This window comes from Trachurus trachurus (assembly GCF_905171665.1).
Source record: "Trachurus trachurus genome assembly, chromosome: 20".
Lineage (NCBI taxonomy): Eukaryota > Metazoa > Chordata > Actinopteri > Carangiformes > Carangidae > Trachurus > Trachurus trachurus.
In genome coordinates this window covers 2,355,429-2,382,910 of record NC_139911.1, presented here as the reverse complement: position 1 = coordinate 2,382,910, position 27,482 = coordinate 2,355,429, and the positions used below count along the sequence as shown (strand labels likewise).

At 41.8% G+C, this 27,482-nt stretch overlaps 1 protein-coding gene across 1 annotated transcript in view; it reads left to right on the top strand.

Moving 5' to 3' along the window:
- Positions 1-536: 536 nt before the first annotated feature.
- vstm2a (V-set and transmembrane domain containing 2A) overlaps positions 537-27,482 on the top strand; it is a gene marked incomplete at both ends in the record, with an annotated part of 105,844 nt that continues 78,898 nt past the window's right edge. Inside the window, 2 exons of the mRNA XM_083995855.1 lie at positions 537-615; positions 1,974-2,140. Coding sequence (XP_083851981.1) covers positions 537-615; positions 1,974-2,140 — 246 coding nt within the window. The remainder of the gene's footprint in view (positions 616-1,973; positions 2,141-27,482) is intronic.

Below are 27,482 nucleotides of genomic sequence, written 5' to 3'. Positions count from 1 at the left end.
GAGGAGGACTAGATTTGCAGACTCGAGGTGCGGAGTGTGATCCAGTTTAGACTGACGTCTCTCTCTCCGGTAGCGCAGACGGAGACCGCAGCCCGAGCAGTCGACAGCGTCTCCTCCTGCAGAAGACACAGAGACACAGAGACACAGAGAGACACAGAGAAGAGAAGGAGGAAGAGAAGAGAAAGAAGGAGAAAACAAACCTACACAACTTCAGCAACGACTAAGCTGCGGTGTTGTATTTTTTTTATTTTGCACCATGTTCCACCTTCGGCAATCTCCGTTTAAACACACTCGCTCAGCAACTGTTTGATTTTTTCTCCTTTTTTTTTCTTTTTTTGGTGTGTGCTGGTGTGTGTGTGTGTGCTGCGAGTGTCTGCAAGCGAGCGAGCGTGTGTGTGTGAGAGAGTGTGTGTGTGTGTATGTGTGTGTGAGGCTGCTGCCGCTGCTGCTGCTGCTTTTTTCTGGGGGGAGAAGCAGCTTCGTCTTTTTTCCTGCCTTCGGCTCATGTGAAGAAATCTCGCCTCTTCTATACTGGAATGATGTGGACCTCTCATGATACTGTTGGATTTGTTTTCTTTGCCGGGTTTTGTGTGCAGTTGGGATTCTCCCTTGAAGGTAAGAACTGCGTCTTCTTTTTTCTTTTCTTTTTTTTTGGTGTGTGTGTGTGTTTGGTGTGCCGTGTTTTCGGCGGCATTGGGATCGTTGCTCTCTCTCGCTGCTGCTGCTGCCCTGCTTGGTGGTGGAGGAAGAGGAGGCTGCTCGGTCGGAGAAAGTGTTAAAAGTGCGCAGGCTTTTCTGGAAAAGGGCTCAGGAGGCTGATGGAGAGGGAGACGGAGGATGTTTGAAGTCTGGAGGATTTGTCAACGAGCCTCATGCGTCTGATTTGGGCTTTTCCCTCTGTCTCTGTCTCTGTCTGTCCCTTCCCTCGCTTTATTTTCTCTGCTGGTGATGATGATGATGGTGACGGGGGAAAAATGCAACTGGTGATTGTTTGAAATCAAGTCGTTCGGCTTCATGAGGTGGAAAAGAAGCGGTTTATTCCATATATATAGATGTATAGAGACAGATAGCCTTGTGCACACAGGTCGTGGCCGCAGACTGAAGGAAGTTGGTAGAGAAGTGGAGACTGGAGGTTGAGGTTCAGCACCGCGGACAGCTCCTCCTGCTGCATCCGGACTGATCCTGTCCGCCCTGCGCTCCTCTCTCCTCTCCTCTCCTCTCCTCTCTCCTCTCCTCTCCCTCCTTACAGCTGTACAACCTTAGTAAAACCTGCACAAACCTCCCAACAAACACACAGACAAACAGCCCTGTGAGACGCACGTATAGGCTACGGCAGCACAGCGCCTCACACTGAATGTAAATGACGGTGTTTTTGCCATCAAAGTTTGGCTGCACGGAGCGGAGGATCCTCGCCCTTTACTCTGCTCTGGGCTTAAAAAATATATCTCTATATATCCTCCTCCTCTCCCTCCTTTCAAACCAAACCACTGTTCCTGTTTTCCACTTTGTATGTATGTGTGTGTCTCTCTCTGTGTGTGTTGTTCACATTCTGCTACAGACAAGTTGACTCAGTATTTATCTCAGGTTTTGATAGAAAGATAGAAAGATCTGCGCAATGACATGCACGAACCGAGGGATGAAGAAGTCGGAGGAGGAGTGATCGAGGTGGCCGCCGCGGCGCGTTATGTAAATTCCCGATGAAGACGCGTCAGTATCTGTGACATGGGGGTGGAGGAGGGAGGAGGAGGGTGATGGGGTGTGTGGGTGAGGGTGGAGGGGGGGAGGAGGGGTGGAGGGAGCCCCCGCCATCTCCTTCAATTAAAACAAGACGCAGCAGCAGCAGCAGCAGCGTTACCCCCACGGTCACGGTCGTGGGGTGACTGCGGGGGGAGAATCAGTGGACATTTGCATGGTGAAATAACATAAACTGTCCTCATCATATACACCCCCCTCTTCCCCCTCCTCCTCTGCAGGTCGCTTCACGGATATGCCCTCCAACATGACGGTTAAAGAGGGACAAAACATAGAAATGGCGTGCGCTTTCCAGAGCGCGACCGCCTCTGTGTATCTGGAGATCCAGTGGTGGTTCGTCAAAGCGCCAGAACCCACCGACAGCTCCGAGGACGTCGACGCCGAGGAGGTAGCCTACAAATGGACCTTTCTCTCCCTTTTCTCTCTCTCTTTCTCTCTCTTTTTTTTAATTTTATTTATTCTGTGCGCCTCTGTGTTTGAAGCACACCCACTCATGAGGGGAAGAAGGGCACCCAACATGTTTCCTATGCGCTATTACGCACGAACACCCTTATGTCATCGCGCTTCGTGCAACTTTTCTGCCCTACCTGCACGTCCTTGCGAGGACTAACACGTTATTATTACCCCTCACATATCTTCATAAAAGTCCAAACTTCCCCCCAGAATAATCAGCAACACTGTTTCACTCACTGATTTGATTGATTCTTTGGATTCAGAGTCCCTTTTTCTAATTCTACCTAATCAGAAGAGAAAGTTAAAATATTCCCTTCGCACATTGAATAAGGAAAAGGAGGATAAAAAAAGAAAAAAGAAAAAGAGGCACATGAACATTAATCAAAAACTACTGTGGAGAAAAGAAAAAAACACATTCTGGATATTAATTACAAGATAAATGAAGTAAATGAGCCTGACTATTCATGAATGGATAAAAAGTGGCTGAATCAATGCAGCCAAAGCACATTCTGGTAGATTGGCTCATTAAACAGAGCATTGGAGGCGTTTTGGCTTTTTTTTCTCCTTTAATGTTCTTTTATTTCTTTATTTGTGTGTTTTGTTGCTGTTGTTGCATGGCTGCTGGTGCTGGTTGTGATGACAGCTCCCCCTCACCTTCACATAATGATCGTCTACTTGCTTATAGTGGATGAAAGTGACTAAACGTGTTTACTGCACAATTCAAATGGATGGAAATGACTTGCTCGCACATTGTGTGGCAGGTAGCTGCTGCATGTCAAGATTTGGGAAGAGGGGAGCCGGTGTATTGTGGTGACAGGCATCAAACGCTGCTCTTTCTATTTCTGTGACAAAGACACAGAGAGAGAGAGAGAGAGAGAGAGAGAGTGACGGAGGGGATGGTTGGATATCCATGTGGCTTTAATTATTGTTCTATTGTTGCTCTGCTCTCATAGTGGCATCAGCCAGGCTTTGATGTGGGTTTGATCCCACGTGACTCTTGGATGTTGGGGGCTGAAGTGGCCTATTGATGCAGACATCACATTGTTACCCACATTTCTTATCACGGAAGGCTGTTTGAAATGAAAGCTGTTCTCTGTGCGTGTGTGCATTTGTGTGTGTGTGTGTGTTTGTCCTGCAGCGCTGCAGTTTGAATGGGAACACAGTCAAGGCTGTGTGTGTGTGAGAGAGAGAGATGCTGCTGCTTCATGGGAAAAACCAGCTGGTCTCACTCCCTAAGAAATTTAGGAGAGGAAATGATGGCGATGTCTTCGAATGCAAATATTTTATGCAAATACAAAACCACACACACACACACACATTTCCACATTGGAAAGTGAGAGTTGTAGCATCTTTTTTTGGGAAGAGGAGGGGTGTGTGTGACATGAAAACAGACGGCAGTTTCAGATTGAGTCGGTGCGGAGGAAAGGGGAAGTGGGCGGTGACTGCAACGACTGTCAGCGACCTAGGATCAGTCCAACTATACTCCACACTCACACTCTCATATCTCCAGCTTCAAAATTCAGATTCACATCCAAACTAAACCAAACTAAAGCATCCACGGTGACAGATCAACATCTACAGCCACAGAGAGACGATAAAACCAGAGAGAGGGAGAAATTACAGCGATAAATAAAAATAAAAAAGAGTGAAAACTTTTACGACTTGAGTCTCAGATGATGAGTTATTATATCACATTACAAGCACCTTGCGTAACATTCACAAGTAGCCGCAGCCGCGACACGTTTCCTCTGAGGACACACAGAAATCTGATTAAGTGCAATAATAATACGACATTAAAACGTAATTTAAACCCAAACACAGGAGTGAATATTCAGTTTTATGGGTTGTTTTTTTTAAAAGAAATCAACATTAAAACAAATTAAGACATCAAGGTTTTGCAAGGTTGACTCAAGACGTTGAGAGGTTTTATAGTTATATCATTAAAAAAAACAACAACTTTAACTTCCAGTGGCGTCATGATTCGATCAAGGTCATTATGACACCAGTAAAAAACACACATTTCTGGCAGTGACTCAGGGATTTTATACAATAATTAGGACTAAGTTTAACACAGATGTCCAACAGGATAAAATAACCAAAGTGAAGTGATGATGTTTTGTTTTTTTAAAGGATGAAAGGTCAAAGGTTAACCTCGCTGTGACATCATAACGTTCTGTGCAGCCACTTTTTAAAGCTGTTACTCAGGAAGTTGTGACCTTCTTTGGTTTGGTTCACGTTCAGCCTGTGGTGGTTGTATTGATCTGCTTTTGATAGTATTGATCAGTGGTGATCGTATTGATCAGTGGTGATTGTATTGATCTTCTGACGTTGCTCATGTGCAGTTTCCCTGTTGGAAACACAGTCTACTGTCATGGCAACAACATCCTCTCTCTTCTATCAGACTCGGCTTTATCCACCAAACATGTGACACATTTAGAGTTTGACTGTTTCATTGTTCCTGTTTACTAAAATATACAGTAAAAAAAGCTTCACACAGTCAAAATAAATCACTTTTATTGCTTTAATCCTTATGATTTTATTTTATTTATTTTAATGTTTATTTAACAGGGACAATACATTGAACAATGCCACAAAAAAATGTGAACATGTGATGCATATAAGACGTGTAGCTTCGTCTTTGTCCCTGGTTAGGGATAAAATATACTGAATACAATAAATGCAATGAATAGGTACCATGAATAAATGAACACAGCTGCAAATTTCTGATTAAAACACAAGTTAAATGTAGCATGAAACATTAGTAAAGTGCTGTATTGACAATGACTTGAGAGAAGTTCATGTTCACATTTCTGCTGCTGCTTGAGCCAATGTTTAACTTTAACACTAAACCTCTTTAGTTCTGTTTGGGATTTAATTTCTGATGGTAAAGAACTCCATAGGTGTGTATCTACCTTGCACTGAGAGGGATGATTGGCCAAATGTTGTCCTGCATCTTCGGATTTTACAGTTTTGCTTGGTTATGCTGCTTGTCATTGTCTCTCTCTGATGCAACTCGACTGCTTCAGCTTCAGCTTCATCCTCATCCACGGTTTGTAATTGTAGGTTTGACATGCAGCAGCCTGCTGGATTTAAACTGCTCTTTAAGGAGCCTTTATCCCACAGCATTAGGATTCATGCATTAGCTATTACCACGTCGTCCACACTCAACCACTGTGATCTCTCAAAATTGCAATCTGCTGCTTTTGGTTCGACCGAGCTGAGATAGTAGTTTTGGTGATCTGAGGTTAATGCTGCAATTCAGATGTAAGTCTGAGCGCAGAGTGAATGCAGCAAAAGAACATTATTAAAATACATGTCGGCCACAGTTACAGTCAATCATCGTCATGACAAAGCATTTAATCCTGGATATGTAAAGCTTTTATTTTTCTCCTACTGAGTCGTGAACTCTGGAAACTCTGGGACTCAGAAGAGAATTTACTCTTAATCTCTTTATTGACTTTCTTTCTTCTTTATGTCTCAGAGGAAACAACACACAGGCAACATGTAGTCAGATATAAACATGCATTTACTTATTATTACATATAGTCATTTACAAAGATGATGCAGATTGATCATGACAGTTTTAGTCAGCAGTTTGACTTTTAGCTGCGATCTTTAAAAACGTGTCGAGGGAATTGAGATTGGATTTTACAAGATGATGGAAAAAAGGCGGAATTGGAAATAAATATTGTTTCAGACATCACTCCGCTTATTGAAATATTTCCAATACTAACTGACCAGATCTTGACCTATGGATTTATGCACCAGGCGTCGCTTTGTTTTAAAGGATTATGTTAATTTAATAACATATCGCATCTTAAAATGTCTGTTTTTTAAATTTTATTTCTAAAGATTGAATAATCTAGTTATTGATTTAGCATCTAATTACTCAGTGGTCTGAGTAAGTTTTATTGATATAATAACTCTTATATTCTTTAAACTATGGAAGCCCAGAGCGGTCATACTTCCATACATTTTATTTCCTTTGTTTTCCAGAGATAAACTGACAGATTTTCTTTAGATCTTGAAAAAATTAAATGTTGTTTTCCCAAGATAACGACGTAATTACTCAGATACAGACGCTATTTAAACATCGTCAGTGTATTAACGTCAGAGGAGCTGATAAATATTGATCGTCATTGTCGTATATCTCTTCAATCAAGACCTGACAGGCTGAAACGGCTTCAAGCTTTAAGATGCCGATCGCTTTAGGATCGTCTCTAATCGATGCTGTCGTTGTGTTGGGAAAATAAAGTTTGGTTTTCTTGAGATTTTAACCAAAATTAACCCTCCTGTTGTCCTCCTCGGTCAAGGAAGGAAAGAAAGGAAGGATAAAGGGAAAGATGGGAGGAAAGTGGAAGGGAAAAGGAAGATAGATGGAGGGAGGGAACAGATTGGGTCAATTGGGTCAAAAAGGAAGGAAGAAGTAAGGACGGAGGGAAAGAAGGAAGGAAGGGAGGAAAAAGGATTGTGGAAAGAAGGAAGGGAAAAAGGAAGAAAAGAAAGATGGAGGGAGGGAACAGAATCGTCCAAGGGAGGAAGAAAAAGGAAGGAAGAAGGGAAAGAAGGAAGGAAAAATAGATGGAAAGAAAGATAGTTAGTTAGTTAGTTAGTTTTATTTGTCCACGATGTGGAAATTTGTCTTTGGTCTCATAAAAAACAACAAGCAGGACAATAACAGCAACAACAACAACACTTACACACAGACATCTTCATGGCAAAAAAAGATGGAAGGAAAGGAACAGATTGGGTCAATTGGATCAAAAGAGGAAGGAAGAAGAAATGATGACAAAGGGAAGGAAGGAAAGAAAGAAAGGAAAAAGGATTGTGGAAAGAAGGAAGGGAGAAAGTAAGGAAAGAAGGAAGGATGGAGGAAGGGAACAGATCAATTTGACCCAGAAGGACAACAGGAGGGTTAAGCTTTGGGCTTCCGTATGAAACACCTGCATGTGGGACTCGAACAGGAAGAAATCCTTGTTATAGGAACTATTTCCAGTGGCGGATTAACACACGTTTGTGAGTATTTTGGGACATGTCAGTCAGTCAGTCAGTCAGGGCAACAGTGTGACTCACTGATGTGTTTGGTAACTGACTTAATAGGCTCGTTAGTGATTCTGCACATGGAAACATCCATCGTCTTCTTCTCTGTCTGCAGTTATTAACGTGACGTGGAGGGAAACCACACCACAACAACACACAACACAGTGTTTCCTACCTGCATGTGACTGTAGTGGAGAGCAACAGTCGGTGGAGGAACAACATCATCAACAAGTGGTGAATGATGATTTTGCTCTCGGATTATAAACGACTCGTAATTATGCACAAACACAAGCAGGCGGCCGCAAAAATATTCACACCTCCTCCTCCTCCGTGACAAACAGGAGTCGCACCGTCGCCGCTGCTGCTGCTGCTACGACTCGTGATGTTGTTGATTCAAGTCAAAGAGTTGAGATGCACACAGAGAGGAGGAGGAGGGAAGGAGGTGATGATGGAGCGACAGTGTGAGCTAAACATTTGGTGTTGGAGAACATGAGCAGATTGTTGTGACGGAGCCTGAGCACCAAGCTGCTTCATCCTGGATGCAGCTTTTCTATACAAACTGAGGTTTAAACTTGATTTTGTCAGAGTTGGATGTCGATATTCTGGTTCTGGTCTGAGTTTGAATCTACAGCGTGCTCTGTTTTCATATTGTCTTCTACAGATAAAGACACACACACAGTCCATGTGTTTAATTCATAGGAGGACGTGTTTATATCTAATGATGTAGTCGTACAGGGACGAATATATTAAAAAACCAGGAGCTGGAGCAACATGGAAACATGGCTCTTATAATTATATCATAAACACAATCCTCTTCTGCAGTGACAATAACATGTTGATGAACTTTATTTATATTGCACTTATCAAAACAGCGTTACAAAGTGCTTCACAGCCATTTTCTACACAAGGACACTTAAACATGAAGATGAAATTGAGCAAGCAAAGAGAATAAAAGACGACACAACAAAGACAAACGTGAAGGACGCATCAAATTCAAAATGATAATAAAACAAGCATCAGCTAAAAGTGCAACGTCACAAAAACAAAGCAAAAAAAAAAAAAAAAAAGACCAAGATGTGATGAAAGAAGAAGGAATAGAGGAGAAACCATAAAAAGGCTTTTTTGATAAAAGTCTGTCCCCTGAAGTGAAATCCCATAATGATAATTATAATAATGGACTTTAACTGAGGCTTTGCCCTTGGAAACGGAGACCGGGGACAGATTGACGGATCGGAGCGTGAGGATGGATGTCGGGGGTCGGGAGGTGAACGGGGGAAGAGGAGGTCACTGGTTTTAAAAATCAATTCTGAGTCACAGCGGGCGCCAGAGTGAGAGAGAAACCTCGGCTGCAGGATGGAAGATGGAGGATGGAGGTTTGGTGTTTGGACTCAACGGTATCGAGCAGCTTTATTTTTTTGAGTTTGAGCTTTTGAGTTTGTTTGGTTGTGAAAAGCTCGACACCTTGTTCCGATCACCCGTCCAAGTCGACAGTAACGAGCGGTTCACCAGAGGGAGGAGGTGTAGTCTGTCAGTCTCTGCAGAACTGGGACACCGGCTGCTTGTTGTGGATGTTGTCGATCTGGTTTTGACAGTGACCCCCCTCCTCTCCTCCCCCCTTCTCCCTCCCTCTCTCTGCCTCCTCAGTTGTGCATTTCATGAAAAATGAAAACATACAACAACTTCTCCTTCAGTCCTTCAGTCCTCGTCTCGTCCTCCGTTGCCCCCGAGCCTCGAGGTTCTTCTGGGTTCCTTCCTTGTGTACGTTTCCTAGAAATGACGTTTTGTTATTCTGCTAATTTGTTTTGTCGAATTTGCTTTGAAGAAAATGTCATTGCTGCCTGCAGAGAGCTGAGAGCAGCAGGCTGGAGGTCGAGAGGCTGGGGAGCATACTAACACACTAAACACAACACACTAAACACACAAACACACTAACACACTAAACACACGGCTGTACATGGCCACAGTGTGTGTGTGTGTGGTCACATTCAGACAACAACAAATGCTTTGGTCCAGTTCAAAGAAAGTTCATGATTGTGGCTGAACATTGTGGAAACTTTCAGTCTCTGAGTTCATATAAAACATAAAAAAACATGAGATCATTTGATCTTTTCCCATGAAACTGTTCCGATAGTTGATATATTCAAAATCATATGAACATTAAAACTATCAAATTCAAATTTCCTTTCAGCATCTTTAACAAAAAAAAGTACATTTCCAGTCGTTTTGTGGAAAAAACAAACACTAGATAAAAAAAAAAAGAAAAGAGAAAAGAAATACTGGTCCCAATTATTTTTCATTCCCATCCAATTAAACATTAAATGGCCACAGATATTTAATTAAAAGGAGGGGGAGGAGGGGTCAGTGCCCACTAATCACAGACCATAGATCATCACTATAGTAGGTAAAACCACATTATCATCACATTTCTAAAACACTGAAACACACAAAAAACAGGCTATTATAGGAAACACAACTCGGTCACAGTCTTTACAAAACACAATATTCCTGTCAAAGCGTTAAAGGATAGTAGCTCCGTCTGTTTATCCTCATTTTCTAAACTTTACCCACTGACACATCTATTAAATCTCATCTTAACACTAATAATTAAACCCACTGTATCTGTCAAAGTCAAATCTTGACAACAAGCTCCAACCTTCCTTTATGCATCATAATGAGCAGCTGCACAAACGACCAATGAGCTCGTGTCGTTACCTGTTCTCCACCTTTTCTGCTGCCAAAACAAGCAAAACAACAGTCGAGCATAAAATCCCTCAAACACCTTTTAGAGTTTTCATTGTTACATAAACGACGGCTCTGATCCCGTCGCTTCTCACAAGCACGAGTCAGAGGAGGAGAAACCATTTTCAGCCCAGCGGGTGGGGAGGGGAGCGGGGGGGTTAGGATGGAGCAGGTTGTGCAGACTCTGCAGGTGGTCGATCCGCCACCTGCACCTCAGCGCCAGATGAGTTCACGTGAAGCTCAGTTCCTCATGTGGTGTAATCACGCTAAATGGTTAATATTTTGCATATTTTGACGCCTTTTTATCAAAACATGTCGTTTTAGTGACCAACATAGCACAACGTGTCAATGTGAATTAGCAATAGTTACATCTGTAGCACACTTGTAGATATTTTTACATTACTTTATTTTCTCTTTATTTATTTCTATATCTTAAATCTCTGGGGCAATGACTCTTTGCAGCAGGAGAAGCTGTATGGATTACTCTTGGTTTATTTCTTCTATCTTTTCTTTTTTAATTCTTAGGGAGCGATGCGCCTACGTTTCTTTGTGCTTCATTGCTCAGTGTCAATAAAAGAAATTAAATGAAAGTGAATTGAATACAGGAGAGTGAGGACAAACCTGATGATGATCACTGAAACTAAACCAGAACTTCTCAACATGCTGCTGACTCAGGATCTGTTGATTATAGGATCCTTCGTCACGCTCCAAACACAATTTGGTCACATGAACATCTCAGCAGACTGTAGTTTGGGCTGACTCAGGAAATGCAAAATCAATGACTTTTACATTTTACATTGTATCCAAGAACTCATTAAAGTAAATTGGTTAACCTCCATCTTTAGTCTCATTCCTGAAAACAGGGTTAATTAATTAACTTTCTTCTTGTATTGGAAACAAAAAAGAAAATCTTATCTTTCATAAAATAGCAGATTTATTTCTCACATTTGTTTTGGACGCAATACTCGATCAATTAACTTCTTAAAATCTGGTGTTAAACAAATTGGACTACAACCCTCTTCGTCCTTTAAAATGATCCTGTTGGTCCTGTACGCATCGATTTATCAAGGTTTTGTAAACGATCAGTAGTTATGAAAAAGGAGGCTGCAGGGAGGAAAAGCTGCTGTGAGACTTTAAAAAGATAAATCCGAGTGTGCAACGTTGAAAATCAATAAAGATAAAGATAAGCCATGCAAAACATAAAGAACCAAAGTGTAGGTATAGCACAAACAGAGCAGCAGCGTAGCTTTGTGTGTCGTTTATCTTTGTGTTTAGATTTGCAGCGTCGCTCGGTGATAAACAGACGACACTGTAAATCTCACCGGGGCAGATCCAGAATCAGATCAGATCGGATCAGATCGGCCACATGTGAGTCACATCTGTAGCAGCAGCTCTTGTAATATCACACACACGAGTCAGAGGTGAAGCCCATTCTCTGGTGTTGGTGTTGGGGGGGTAATAAATACACGGAGCGTAAATAAGTCTAAAACCCCGGGGTGTGGGTTTCAGCCGTGCTGCTTTGACCTCTATCACAGAAACAGAAGCAGCTTTGGGGGGGAGATGAGGGGAGAGGGGGGGTAATACCTGTGAGGTCCGTGTCACGCATGACGGACCGAGAGCCTCATTTCCATCTATTTCAATTTAAAACACAATACATTAGTCAATTCCAATTCCACTTTTGGTTTTAAAGCCTAAATCCCTCTCAGTCTGAAGAGGTGGATTCGATTCTTCTCCGGGTTTGATCTCTTCTCTTCTCTTTTTTTTATCCATCCAGCTAATCCGCCCCCACTGTTGTTTGCCATAAGATCAATTTATTGAGTAAATCTTTACAACCCTGTCCACTGGTAATTCTATTTGGTGTGGGATTATGTCTGGATATAAGGAGCAGAGTGGTATCTGGGAAGGTAACTGTACAGATCCTTTCAGCCCTCAGCTCAGTGAGTTTGCACTTGTGTATTGATGTTCGTGCTTCGGTTCAGAATAAATACGTGAATAATAATAATAACAGTTTAGAATCAATTTACAGCTTTCTGTGCATAGACGGAGAGAAGAGAGAATAAAAAATAAAAAGCTGGTTGCATGTGTGGAATACCAGAAAGGAACAGTGGCACCTCGCCTGGATGGATGGATGGATGGATGGATGGATGGATGGATGGATGTTTCAGTTTCAGTTTAGTTTATTTGAAAAGGGACAGTGCACATTAATAAACATTATAGAAAAAAAACACATGTAAATGCACCCGAATTAGCTTAAAAAGCTCGTTTTCATTGACTGGAAGGATAGAATAGAATAGAATAGAAAAGAATACAACTTTATTAATCCCTTGCAGGAAATTCTTTCGTCACAGCGCTCCAGTGTACAAAGGTGAAGAATATTATAGCAGAATAATACAATGCAACAACGTAAGATAAATTACAAATCAAATATTACCAGAATTACAAAGTTAAAAACTACAAGAATGAACCCAAAAATTTGCAACTGCCCCCATCTTAACAGTATATACAAAAGAAAATATAAGCATACAATAAATAAATCTCTGTTGAGGTGATGTTGCACCTAGAAATAGGATGGATGGATGGATGGATGGATGGATGGATGGATGGATGGATGGATGGATGGATGGATGGATGGATGGATGGATGGATGGATCTCCAGACTGTATCAAGCAAAAAAAAAAAAAAAAAGCACAAAGACTCAGAGATGGAGCTGGAGACTCGACTCAGATGTGTGCGCTGTTTAAAAATTCATGCTGCATTTCGTTCCTCAAATATAAACCGCCTGGAGTGCATGAACGGCCCCGGACCGACTGTGGATCTGGATTTGCCCGACCCGGGGATGTGTGTGTGTGTGTGTGTGTGTTAAAAGGTGCTGGTGTGTGTGAAGGTGAGCTGAATTTAAAAAAAAAAAGGTAAGCAGATGATGCAAGAGTTTTGTTGGCGAGTGAAACGAGGTGACGAGCCGAGCAGCGCCCCCCCCCTCACCCCCCCGTGGTCAGGACTCATCCACACGTCCATTAGAAACATCCAGAGGTTCAGCCACAGCTTTACCTCCTAACAAGTCAGTTTATAAATCCAGTGGGTGTAACAGCAAGGAAGCATAAAATCCATCGGCTGCCGTGCTCTAGGAGTGACCTTACTGTCCGCCCCCCCCCCCCCCCCCCCCCCCCATCCCTACGCCCCCCCCCACCCTCCATCACTGCCCGACTGCAACCGCTGCTCCTCCTCCAACACTCACTCACATAACTGCACTTTGGGGAGTCGGTCCTGCACTGCAACAACTCAACATCTTTCCAAGAATATCTGTCTTATTTCTAGTCAAAATGTCTAATTTCTAGTCAGAACTATTATAACTACTAGTCAAAACTAACTAACTATTCATTTTCACTTGTTTCAAACTAATTTTCATTTGAAATAAGTAGAAAAATCTGCCAGTGAAAGCAAGTTTTTTGCGCTTGTAATAAGAAAGCAAAACTTGCTCCACTATCAGATTTTTCTACTTAATTCAAGTGAAAATCTGCTTGAAAGAAGTAAAAAGTGTCTAAAAACAAGCTGCTTTTAATGTGATGAGTCTTATTTTACTGTAAGTAGAATGAGATTTGTTTTGACTAGAAATAAGACAAATATTCTTGGTAAGATTTAGAGTTTTTGCAGTGTAGTCTAACTGCTCTCATCAGCTCCGAGGCCTCGTCTGTATAATGATGGTGATGGTTTCCAGAGGGTTTGCGGTGAATACGTGTTCTCCACAGGAGGCGTCCGGTTTAGTTGCGAGACGACCTGCTGCTCAGTCGGACCGCCGTCATCACTCACGCAAAGTGTCAGACTTCCTGTGAAACCACCGATTGCTGCTGCTGCTGCTGCTGCTGCTCCGGCCTGGTGGGTCACACACTCTCAGAAATTACTAGATAAATAAGATAAGATGAGATAAAACTTGTGCAGCCTCTAAAAACAACATTCACATTCTCACACTTATGCATATTAAAAACATAATGTAATCAAACGAGAATCAGGGGCTTCCAATATTGCACCAAGTCACATACTGCACTCTAAGTTGGTGTTATGTGCTCTATGGCGGCCGCGACTGGATGAACTTTGACCATAAAAGAAAACAATAACCTGCAGTTCATGATCTGTGACATTAGACCTGCATGTTGTAGAAATACTAGTTCAGTGCTGAACCACATGATCTCTACTGTAGAGTCACATGACCTTTGACCTTTTACAGTTTAACCTCACACCTCTGGACCAGGTTAACACGACTTTAATGTTTAATATGAGAGAAACAAACATAAAATCACAGTTGGTATGAACTGGAAAAATGCAGTCTGTCAGAAATAATTCCTTGGTCCTTTATAAATAATGTGATATCATTAAATGGCAGCGAGTGGAGCTGAAATGGAGCTGAAAAGTCCCTTTGACCTCTGAGGAGGCTGCTGCTGCTGCTGCTGCTGCTGCTGCCCGAGCACGTGTGATTGACAGCTGACAAGGGCAACGGTCGACGCGGCGTAAACAAACCGAGGCGCCGGGCCAGACCGTGGTTTTATTAGCGCTGGTGCTGAAGCAGAAGAAAGACGTTGGAGAAAAAAAGAAAAGAAAAGAGAAAAGAAAAAAAACTGACCGGTGTTTGACATTTGACGAGGTTTTTGAAGTGTAGCAGCTAATTAGCCGCAGCTTCTGGAAGCGAACGCACCAGTTCAGCAAAACTTAACGTGCACCTTTTACCTTTTCTTTGTGAGTCAGACCTGAAGCAGGAAGTAGATGCAAACGATCGTCCTTTAGCCTCCGAGTGGGAACACTGCAGGAGTCTGCTAATGCGCTAATTTAGCTAAATATCTCTAATATGAGCAGGTAAATATGATTTCAAGTGGATGTTACAGGATGGAGATGAACAATACATATATAATTCGATTAAAAGAAGGAATAGTTGTCTTTGTCTGGGACTATTTTCAGCAGTGGATTGATCCACAGTTGGTTCTCTGGCGCTGCGAGGCCCCGTCGACCGTCTGTGTGTGTGTGTGTTGATGGTAATGAAGGGACGTCACGCTGTGCAGCAGAGTGGCACACTGATGTGTTTTTAATCGCTTTCTGGACAACGACGCGGCTCGATGGCTCCGGGGGGAAGACCGAGGAAGAGGAAGAGGAGGATGAAGCTTCAAGATGTCGCATAATCAGTTAAAAGCACAATTTCCACGGTGAATGGACAGTGGAGTCGACGTCGGAGAGAGAGAGAGGTTGTGTCAAGGTTTGTGTAGTTGGAGGGCATTTACTCTGAGTGTTACGGAGGATGATTGACTGTTGCGGTGTCAGAGAGAGAGTGACAGACGAAGCTCTCAGTCGATTCTACAGGAGAAAAATAAATACAACCCATAATGAAATCCGCAGCTGCTCTTCTCTCCATATTGATAAATCTGATTCCGATGCCTGTCTGCTTTTCTCCTCTTTTTTTAAAAAAGAATCAAAGCGCCGGGTTTGACTCATTGCTCTGTCATGCAGCACAAACATAATGCATTTTGATATTTGAAGGTCAGAGGGATTTTTTTTTTTTTCTAACTGTGCCGCTCAGGATTTTCACACTTTTTTTATTTTTTATTTCTAATTTGCCTCCACTCTCGCGGTGTCGCAGACCTCTTCAGTTTCTATGTTTTTGCTCTTACACAAGGATGTTTTTTGCTTTTTGTTTTTTAAGAGGCTCCAGAAATGAAAGTAATTTAGGCACAAAAACAGCTTGTGCTCACATTCATTCACCACTAAATAAGGTTGATAATAGAATAATGCTGCTGTTTTTTATTTTCTGTATCCTCATTTCTGAAAAAGGCAGTAAAAACCCTGACGTGGAACTTTAAATGGCTCTATTGTTGGATCCAGGGCAGCGTCCGCTCATGTGCTGAGGAAGAATTAAATGACAGAGAGAGGGAAAGAAAAGGAAGGACGGGAGAGGAGAGGAGAGAAGAGGAGAAGAGATGGACAGATGGATAAAACATATGGGAGGTGTGATGCAATAAGGATACAGGAAACCTCTGGGGAAATATCTGGAAGAGATTCATACGTGCAGACACGCAGAGAAGATCCTCATCTACTGTCCTGAGTGTGTTCACACACACACACACACACACACACACACACACACACACACACACACACACACACACACACACACACACACACACACACACACACACACACACACACCACACTGTATCACATGAACAGAGCTGAGACTTGATGTTTAATTGAACCGAGCTGTTCATGCTGCTCCTCCCTGGCAGCTAACGGCGAACAGCTAACAGCTACTGTACGACTACAAACCTGCAGTGTCATGAGGAAAGGTTAAAGGAGACGTATTCTTCCCCTTTTTCAAAAAAAAAAAAAAATTAAAATAGTTGCCAGGTGTCTTAAAGATATGTCATTGACATGCTTCTGTTTAAAATCCCCCAAAAATCAAACATCACAGCTCTTCTCATCCTCTCTAAACAGCCCTGTTCAGAACGGCTGGTTTCAGTGTCTGTCCCTTTAAATGCAAATGAACCATTCAACAATGAAACATTCAAAAACTAATGACATCATTGTCAAACAACATTTTGGGGCCCGGAAGGCAAAACAAACACCCAAATTTATGTTAAATAGCCTTCAGAAAGTGATATTTCTCTAATATGTCCCCCTCTAGTGCAGCAGATTAAAACCTCTGTATGGAACCAAAAACTGTTTCTATGTTTCATAGATCATGAATTATTCCAACTATAGTTTGGCTGCCATTTTGCATGTCATCTTCACTACAACATTTCACATATAGCTGTTAATGAACAGCAACAACAAAACCAGTCCGGTCCGTGGGATGAATTTGCCAAGTGTGAAAATTACATAAAAGAAAATTGTTGAAACTGCACAAATCAAGAAATTCTCAAGAAATTTCAGGTTGTTCATAATGTTTTGTACAGTTCAGTGCTTCCTGATGTACTTGTTCGTCTTTGCACTGAAACAAAGGGAATTGTTATTTATAGGTTATCATGCTGTTATTCTACTGGTCCACTTGAGATCCAATTGCGCTGTATGAGGCCCCTGACACCACAGGGCTTTCAACCACAATTAATTGATGTTGATATTGGAGATAATATTGGTGCAATACCCGGAAGCCATCTTGAAAAATGGCAGCCATATTGAATTTTTTTGAGTGGCCAGCCCCAAAAGATCGACCCTTAGAGAGCGTCTGTGCCAAATTTGAAATTACAGACTGTGCTTTTTTTAATCAGATTAATGGAAATGCACCAGTTCACACCAGTATAACGATCTTCCTCCTCCTCCTCTTCTTCCTCCTCCTCCTCCTCCTCCTCCAGGTTGTGGCCCAGACTCTCTGTGAGATTTTAAAGTGGGGCAGTTTGTGGCCCAGTTGCCACCCCGGTGCCTCTCAGAGTTTAGAGACGGATGACTCTCTCTCTCTCTCTGTGACTCGGTGACACACTTGGTTAATTTGATCCGGGGTCGGAAGGAAAATAAGAATTAGTGCAGCTTTAAATACGAGCACATTACTCACTGAGAAATATGAAAATCATTGCGAACTGCGACCGATGTGGAGCCCCAAACGTCACCAACTTAAAGGGATAGTTCAACATTTTGTCAAATTGGCCCCATTGCCATAATCCCTATAGTCATAGCAGTAGGTTCGTTACCTTTTAATTGTCGGTGCAAGCTATTTTTAGAACGGCGGAGCAGAGCCGTGAGCTGCTCAGAGCTACGCTACGGAGGAGGCTCATGGGATTTCTTGGTTTCCCTCATCAAACTCATCAAATACACAATCCAACAACTCCACAACGCTCTGGTGGACAAGTTGTGACCTGCACATTCACCACGCTATGAGATAATAACACAACGTTACCACACAGAGTTGTTTTAGAGGGAAATTCACGCGAAACCGTTGATGCAGCTGTCGGGGGGGCAGTTTTCCGGCATCCAATCTCTGCATTTATCTGAATGTGCAGGTCACAACTTGTCCACCAGAGAGTTTTGGGGTTGTTGGATTGTGTATTTGATGAGTTTGATGAGGGAAACCAAAATGTTGAACTATCCCTTAAAAAAAAACCTAACTTATCAACCAGATGGGATCGATTGAGAGGAATCGGACAGAGAGTTGAACATCAGTCACTGCTGCTCTCTCATGCCCATACATCCTCATCCTCATCCTCGTCCTCTGCAGCCAATATTATATATTTACCAGCAGCTTCCACATAATCCACCATATTCCTTTTGGTGCTTTAATCAGCGGCAGATAATGACCAGTGATGGCAGAAAAAGGGCTTATATGCATCACAGTGGGACAGGAAATTAAACATGGATTAGGGAGATGGTTTATCTCTGCTGTGTTGATAGTGGAGGGAGATTATAATACATGCGTAATGACGGAGGTGTTAAGGTTTTTGCTGTGACTTTAACACCGTGGCAATCAGCTTATACACACTGCCTATTCTCTTCATGTTGATGTTGAATGCACAGGCTTTATTTTATATCTTTTTATTGCTGATACGGCAGCGAGGATTAGGTTTAAAATAGGACCTGCCGCCGCCGCCGCCGCCTGATGTGATACGTGTGTTTATTCAAACTAGCTGTGCTTTTGCTTTTGCTTTTGCTTTTGCTTTTTTCTTCCAGTGGGCAGTGGTTTATCTGGTGCTGGTGCTCCTCAGCCTCCACCTATAGACGCTCTCTTTCTCTCTGTGGACTCGTTTTTAAAATGGGTTTTTAATCCTGCTTTGGTGGGAAAATCTGAACACACACCTGAAACCACACACAACAGTCTTATTCTTCCCCGATTGGACACACACTCGTTATTCTGCGTTAAGCGTGGCGTCGTATTGTTCCCCCTCTCCTCCCTCCAACACTTAGCAGATACAGCACCTTGACTTTTTGTCATGTTAAAACCACAAATTTAAATGTATTTTATTGGGATTTCATGTGGTAGACCAACATAAAGTAGAGCTTCATTGTGAAGTGGAAGGAAAATGATACATTGTGATTGATTTTTTTTGCCACAATTGACTTTTTTAGCTTTTGTTTACAGTTGCTGCTTACAGCGCCTTGCAAAAGTATTTACACCCCTTGAACCTTTCCACATTTTGTCTTGTTACAACCACAAAATGTGTTTTATTGGGATTTTCTGTGATAGAGCAACACAAAGTAGTGCATCATTGTGAAGTGGAAGGAAAATGATACATTGTGATTGATTTTTTTTGCCACAATTGAACTTTTTGGCCACATATGCAAAATGGAAGTTCACCTTCCAGCAGGACGACCGCCTTAAACACACAGCCAGAGCTACAATAGACTGGTTTACATCACAGCAGATCCATGTGTCAAAGTCCAACAGACCTAAATCCTGCTGAGAATCTGTGGCAAAGACCTGAAAACTGCTGTTCACAGACGTGACTCTCCATCCAATCGGACTCAACTGGAGCTATTTTACAAAGAAGAATAGGTAGAAACTGCAAAAAAGCTGCAGCAACAAATTTAAACGTATTTTATTGGGATGTTAAGTCACAGACCAACACAAAGTAGCGCATCATTGTAAAGTGGAAGGAAAATTATATACTTTTTACAAATAAAAATCTGGAAAGTGTGGCACCGTGCATATATATGTATTTATCCCCCCTGAGTCAGTACTTTACAGCTGCAGGTCTTTTGGGATTCGTCTTCAGCAGCTTTTTCTGCCCATTCTTCTTTGCAGAATAGCTCCAGTTGAGTCCGATTGGATGGAGAGTCACGTCTGTGAACAGCAGTTTTCAAGTCTTTGCCACAGATTCTCAGCAGGATTTAGGTCTGCTTTGATGTAAACCAGTCTATTGTAGCTCTGCCTGTGTGTTTAGGGTGGTCGTCCTGCTGGAAGCTGAACCTCCGTTTTGCATGTGTGGCCAAAAAGTTCAATTGTGGCAAAAAAATCTATCACAATGTACTGTATCATTTTCCTTCCACTTCACATTTATGCACTACTTTGTGTTGCTCTATCACATAAAATCCCAATAAAACACATTTAAGACACATTTAGTTGAAAGAGTTCAAGGGGTGTAAATTCGTTTGCAAGGCGCTGTTTGCAGCAGCCGTAAACAAAAGCTAAAAAAGTCCCTTTCCTGGCGCCTGGCGAGCCGGTCCACGCTGCAGAGGAGAGGGGCGGTTGATCTGGTCTCGGCCCAGCGGCTGCAGATAATTCAATCAGCCGATCCTCCGCTGTCACTGCTCCTCTTGACCCCTCTGTTGCGCTGTCACTAAGAGGAAACTGAACCCATTTGGTGTCACAACAGCAGCTGTCAGACTCAGAGAAGTACTTTTCAAATTGAATCGGAGGCTCGCTCCAAATGCCTACAGATGATGCCTTTGATGTCGACTCTGTCGGAAGACTTTCCCATTGTTGGAGCCGTCGCCGAGCGGCAACACCCCCTTCCCCTTTTCCCTTTTTCCCTCTGTCACTCTTCTTCCTCTGCTGCTGTTGTTGTATCCGAGGCAGCAGGGATGTATTTTTGTTTATTTGTAGTGTACTTGTAGATCGCGGCTCCTTGTGTCTATAGTGTCGGGAAGGAAGGCAGAGTCTGATTGGCATCGTGTTAGAGGGGAGGGGAGAGGGAGGGAGGGGGGGTTGGATATCTGCCTCGGCTCATTCAGGAAACATGATGAGGAAGAAGGAAGCAGTGATTTGTCACAACACGATACAAAACAAGTCAAAGCCAGTTTGATTAGAAGAAATGGAAACTAGTCCGCAGTTATCTGCAGGGTAACGTAGTGTTGAGGAACCCCCAGTCCCAAACCAATCTGACAGAAATACAAATATCCTTTTTTGAATCGCATCATTGCAGATTTAGTACGGGTTCCTGAAAACAAAATATGCTATTTCAGTGCTGTACATCATCTACCTGTGCAGTATTTCACAATAAAAGCCTCAATGAAGAGATTAATGGAGATTGTCTGGGCTCATAATTTGAAAGTAACACAGGAAGTGTTGAGTTTGTAGGAGTATGAGTGAATCAAAATCATCCAAATGTGTCTTTTTATTAAAATATGACCAATTTCCCATTAAAACATATGGGACTGTGAAAAATTCTAATTAGCTTAGCTTTTGCAGTTTAAGACAGTGACGATGGCTCCGGTCACTGTTACAGTAAAAATGACAAATATCTGTAAAAGTCATTCAGTAAAATGACATTTTATCGTTTACAGTATTGCAGTTCCACCAAGCACCACTAGGGCTCTGAGTATCTGGTTGAGAAACACTGTTGCTGTTGTAGATGATGCAATAGTTGAATAGACGAACCAGAGAACATGAACTTGTTTCTTCGAGTCCCTGAAGTAACCATCAGCTCTCTGAGAAGATAACGAAGCAGCGATTTTTGGAAAAAGACAGAAAAAAAGATTTTTTATTCCTCATCAGGAATTTATTTTGACTCAGAAGCAGAGGTGCAATTTGGAAAAAAAAATTCTTTTTCTTTTTTTCATTCAGATGTCTCGAAAAATCCCTTCAGAACAACTTGGGGAGTTATTTAACGACCTTTGGGTTTTTTATTTTCACAGGTTAATTATCTTTCAGAGAAGCTGCTGGTTTCTGCTCTTCTCTGTCAACATGTCTCATAATATTGGTTGTGAGGTTCATGATGTCGCCGACAAGTTTTTATGATGACAGTTTATGTTTTACATGAGTACAAACACAAATGCAGTTTAACGATGAAGCTTCAAAATGATTTCAAATGTCAAAATATTGAGCTATAGTGAGCTTGTCTTTTTTTTATCGCAGTTTTTCATTTTTATGTTTCCACACAGTGTGGATCGTGGGCTTCTTCACAGTATTGGCAGATGATACAATTTACAGATGTGGCCCTAAACGCCTCATACAATAGGTAAACCATACCCCCTAAACGCCTCGCAGTCAGACTATTGGCAGATGCTGTAATTTACAGAAGCCCTGTACTGTACTGTAAAGGCTGCACAGTGCAGATGCTACATATTTACAAACGGCACCTAAACGCCTCACATGCAGGAAATGGGTAATAGTGCACTGTATTGAGTGTTTGTGAGAGGTTTAAATATTTTTCCTGCTTCGGCAAAACTTTCCTTTTGAGTCATTTTATGTCATTTTATCTCAAATCAAAGACTTGAGTATCAAACGCTGCTTTATCGGTGGAAAATATAAATGCACATACACAACAACAACTCGGCGCCGTAGCTCTAATGGAAGTGGCGCCGTGTTTTCAGTTTTCAGGTGAATAAATGAGGAGGGAACATGTTCAGTCTGATAACAGCTTTGATTTGCAGAGCGAACGAACGGCTGCTTGAATGTGTTGGGTCAATACTGACTCATCTTCATCTTCATCATCTTCAGCTCATCACTGTCGATTTGTGTCACTTTGATCGTTGAGATTTTTCAAAAGCAAAAAAAAAGCTTTCACACTGAGTGCATTTAGTGTAGTTTGTCCCTCCATGGAGCCTGTAGTTTGGAGTCAATCCCAACTTCCTGAAGCTCCGAAAACGAGCGTGATTAATCTTTAGCTGCGATGATCTTAATTAATATGCTGATGTTTTTCAATATTTTTATCATCTGTTGCTATCTCTTCCTTGAGATTTATTTTAGTTTTCCTTTATAAACTCATTACAGCGAGAAATAAAAAATGAAAATAAATCAAATTAATATCTTAACAGTGCTGAGATCAATTAGTCGACTCCTGATAATGACTCAGTTTGTGTAATCTATCACAGTGTTTATCATTAAGTCCACGTCGTTTTATTTCAAAGTTACCGTGGCAGCCTGTTTTAATGCGGCGCATGGGCTTCTTCATTAATTAATTAATTAATTAGTGCTGTTAAATAAACTTGTGCAAACTTGATGATGTTCATGTGACAAATTACACAACTCGAGTTCGTTCAAGTGTTTTGTTGATTGAGTCTTTAAATGGGAATTAGTGGCTGTCGGAGGGAAAACACCGAACTGGTCCTTTATTAATCACGTGGAAGGTTGTTTGTTTATTTTTTTGACCACTTGCTGAGTGAAGTTTTCCTGAGCCGATCTTCAAACACACTGACACACACGCTGACACACACTCCCTAGGACAGTCTCACACTTTTCCCGCTGATCATCAGTCGGTGGTGTTGACAGATCAGGAAACACAGGGAGGGAATGTGTCGGGAACGAGGAGGAAGAAGGAGAAGAGGAGGAACAAGAAGCAATGACACAACAATAATATAATGAATATAAAAGAAAAAGATGAAGAATAATTCTGCTTTTTTATATTAATTCTGTGTTTAAAACCTGAGTACAACACCTGTCCTTTGTCTCTGTGATTCACATCTTTGTGCTGGAGATGCAGTGAGTCTGTGATGGAGCAGCTGCAGCTCCGACTCGGTTTCCTCTCAGTATTCAACACGGCATAAAGCTTTTTGCATGAGATCGTGTTTTATTCTCTACGAACGAACGAACGAACGTGTGCATGTTGAATAATACAGTAATATTTACCTTTTTATGTTTATTTGACTTCTGCTTCAGCTGCATGTTCCCGCTTGAATAATTCATCATACTTCATGTTGCTGTGAGAGAAACCAGTGACACATAGAGGGATGAGTAAAATCTAAAATACAGTAGCAGGTCGTCATTTCTGTGAGTTTTTCCCGATTTCACTATCCACCTTGACCTTTGACCTTCGATGACCAAAGTCCAACTGAACATTTGTGCAAAATTTGAGGAGATTTCCTTGAGGATTTCTGCAAAAGTCACATCTTAAGATCTGAGCCTGAACTTCTTTTAAAGGGATAGTTTAACATTTTGGCAAATGGGCCCATTGCCATAATCCCTATAGTCATAGCAGTAGGTTCGTTACCTTTAATTGTCGGTGCAAGCTGTTTTTAGAACGGCGGAGCAGAGCCGCGAGCTGCTCAGAGCTACGCTACGGAGGCTCATGGGATTTCTCAGTTGGTTTCCCTCATCAAACTCATCAAATACACAATCCAACAACTCCAAAACGCTCTGGTGGACAAGTTGTGAGCTGCACATTCACCACGCTATGAGATAATAACACAATGTTACCACACAGAGTTGTTTTAGAGGGAAATACAGAGACTGCTTGATGAAAAACTGTCCCTGAAGGCAATGGCATCAGCGGTTTTGCACGAATTTACCTCTAAAACGGCTCTTAAGGAGATTTCCTTGAGGATTTCTGCAGATGTTTCAGCCAAAGTCATGACTTCAGCGTATACCTTTGGACTCCCACAGTCTCATCACTTCATCTTCACCTTTGGGAATGTTTATGCCAACATCTGAAGAAGCTCCATGAAGGTGTTGCTGAAACAGAATCGGTGAAGCTCACAGCTGAAGTCGGAGCTGCTTTTGCTGCTGCTGCTGCTTCCATTTAACCCCCGATCATAACGACGGCAGGAAGAGCTGAGGATGATTTGTCTCAGCTTACAGGACTCACGGCCCCATAATGCTCTTCCCCCGAGGAGCTGGGATCTAATGTAGTGGACTTTTATTGGCCCATCATGATTAATTCCTCTAATGGCTCGAGGTCTTTCTACTCACCTATCTTCACTCAGATATAGATAATTATACGCCAGCTGCCAGATTTCAAACATAGACTCTATTGTTCCGTATTTAGCAGAAAGAAAGAATGACTTTAAACCGTTTTGCTGCTTTATTTTATTTGACTTTATTTAGTTGAGGAAAGGAAGCCTGGAAGGAAGCGGCGGCTGCTGCTGCTGAATCACAGTGAATGGAGCCACCGTCAAAGTCTTGGCAGGAAAACGTTTAAGGTTTCTAAAGATTTTAAAACCCCCCCAAACAAAAAAGTCACACAGAATTATCTCCGGCTTTTTCCTGGAGAAGTCAGAGCCAAAAAAAAAATCCAACAATAGCTGATTCATATTTTATAGAAAGCAGCAGGAAATAAGAGAGTCATGCTTTATTGTCTCGGCGGCTCAATGGGACCTGTTTGGGAGATAAAATATAAATAAATAAATAACCAAATAGTTGCGACAAGATGGAGTCATTACAAATCATTAACAGTAACAGGGCCGGATTAAAGCGGGAGGGGGGGGCCGGGGCCAGATAAACGAGCTGTCAGCCTCTATTGACCGTCCGAGCTTCCTCCACACTGTGTTGCACCGTGGGGATCTAACAGGATATAAATACATTACTGTGACATGAGGAGATAATATGTTCTGAACAGATCTGAGCTGCAGAGCGGCGCCGCTGCCGCTGCTGCTGCCGCTGCAGTCGGCTCAACTCTCTGTTTCCTGGGAGAAAAAAAAAAGCAAAAAAAAAACCATCTTCAGATTTTGTCGGAGGAATGAAAATGAAAAGGAAACATGACGACACCGCGGCACAACGTCTTCATCTCATGACCTGATATTGAAATCTCCTTCGTCTCTGCTCTGAACAACAACAACCTTCATTTGCTTAACAAGCTTTGATGCTTCCTCTTCCTCCTCCTCCTCCTCCTCCTTCTTTCTAATATGGCATCGTTGACTCTTTCTCTTGTTTCCTCTCATTTACGACGTCTTAAAACTTAAAACAACCTGGATTTCATCACTGTTTTAAAACCACAGCAGAGAAGCTCAGCTCATTGTGTCGTGCAGTCATTAACCATCAGTGAATCATTTGCTTAAAACAGTGCAAATCTATTAACCCTCTCTCAAATGCTGAGTGATAGTGACGTAATTCTTTTTTTTTATTGAAACGAGGACACTTCGACCTTTAAAGAGTCGACTGGTGAGTCTGTAGCTCAGCCAGAACAGAAGCAGAGTGGTCCTGCCTCAGACATCCCTGTCCAATAGGAGACTCCTCTTCATTTACATCCAGACTCTGTTGCTTTGTATGGTCGCGATTATCGGAAAATCAGTCGTATAAATGCAATAAATAATGCCTAGATTACCATTTAAGCATTTTACAGAAGCTAGGACCAAGACATGGGGCCTGATATGGAAGGAGATCCCAGACAAAAAAGCCTGTGTGTGCACCGATGGAAATGTCAGACTTGCAAAGTGGTTCTCTGCCTCATTGCAGACAGAATAATACAGTACAGTAATACAATGATAATAAATAATGTAAATAATATATTTTGTATCAGAGCCCTTATTCTTTTCCCCCTAACCCCAAAGACCTCAAAGAACAGTTATACAGTGTCTACAAAAGAAGTTTATAATCATTTTCCAACAAATATGTGAAATTTATTTTCCATTTTTTTATTTCCCTTTCTTTTTCTGACCATGTAGTTTTTTCTACATTCATGTGACATCGCTCCAGCGTAGATATTCTGAAAGCCCAGGTTGTCCTTTAAAAAAGTACATCAATTATTTGGTTGTGCATCACAGGGCTGAGGTTTTACAGCCCTGCATTAACACACAAGGAGACCAGGGCAGAGAAATAACAGAAGAAAAGGCTCTGAAGGGTAAATGAAATGCGTCATGATAAGAAAAAGAAGAGAAGTAGATGTTACATTTGGATGTAATGAAGCTGTGAGAGTTGCTGCTGCCTTCATCTGACTTAGTCAAACTAATTTAAATGAATCACATGACGGCGGAGACGGAGCCTCTGGACCGAAGCCAGAACATTAATTAATGTGCTGCATGTTCTGCACCAACCCCAGCTCGTATTAGCACAAATGAATTATTATTATTAGTTGTATTTCAGAAGATTTTTTCAGATTACAGCGAGAAATCCTTTTCTAATGTGACGGCTGAGAGTTACAGAGTGTAAGTGCAGAATATCCTGCTAATTGCCACCTTTTGATTTTCCATTTCCAACACGTTGGTGCGAGGACTCGACATTTTACTTGACAGTTTGAATCCCCATGCAGGGCCAACTGAGAAACAAAACAGTACAATACAAAGTGGTCATTATGGTCTGTCTGTCTGCAGCCTTTTGTTCCACTAAGAACCAGAGTGAAAAGCTGCAGTTGAACTTTAACCTGACGTCACTCTGACTACATGCTTAGTCACCGCCGAGCTCGGGGATAAATACTAATGTGGGCCGCGCCGACACACTCAACGGTGCCGTGTTGAGATGCAGGCGGAGTGTGAGCCGCGCAGATGATCTGGATTATTATTGGATATGATGAACAGAAACATGAACACTCCTCTCTCAGGAGTTTCTCTTTGTGTGTCATCTTCATGCAAACTGAGCTTTAAGTCGCTGTAAAAACTGAGCTTTTGAAAAACTCTTTGCAGGGTGAACAGAAGTAGGTACAGGAAGAAAAAGAAAAAGTTTATTTATCCCACACATGGGAATATGTGTTACAGTTGCATTGTAGCATAAAAGGAAAAAGAAAAGTACAAAAATATACAGATATAGAAATATAAAATGATATAAAACGAACATATAAAAGTATAAAAGACAAGCTGAGAGAGAAAAACTTCTTTCAAGAGTGTATACAGTTATTTACAAGAATAGAATTGAAATTATACAAGAAAAGATGAGGAGTCGTATGGGAGTGTACAGGAGTAAAGTGTGCAGTTGGTACACAAAAATTTAAGTGTTGGTCATAAATAGA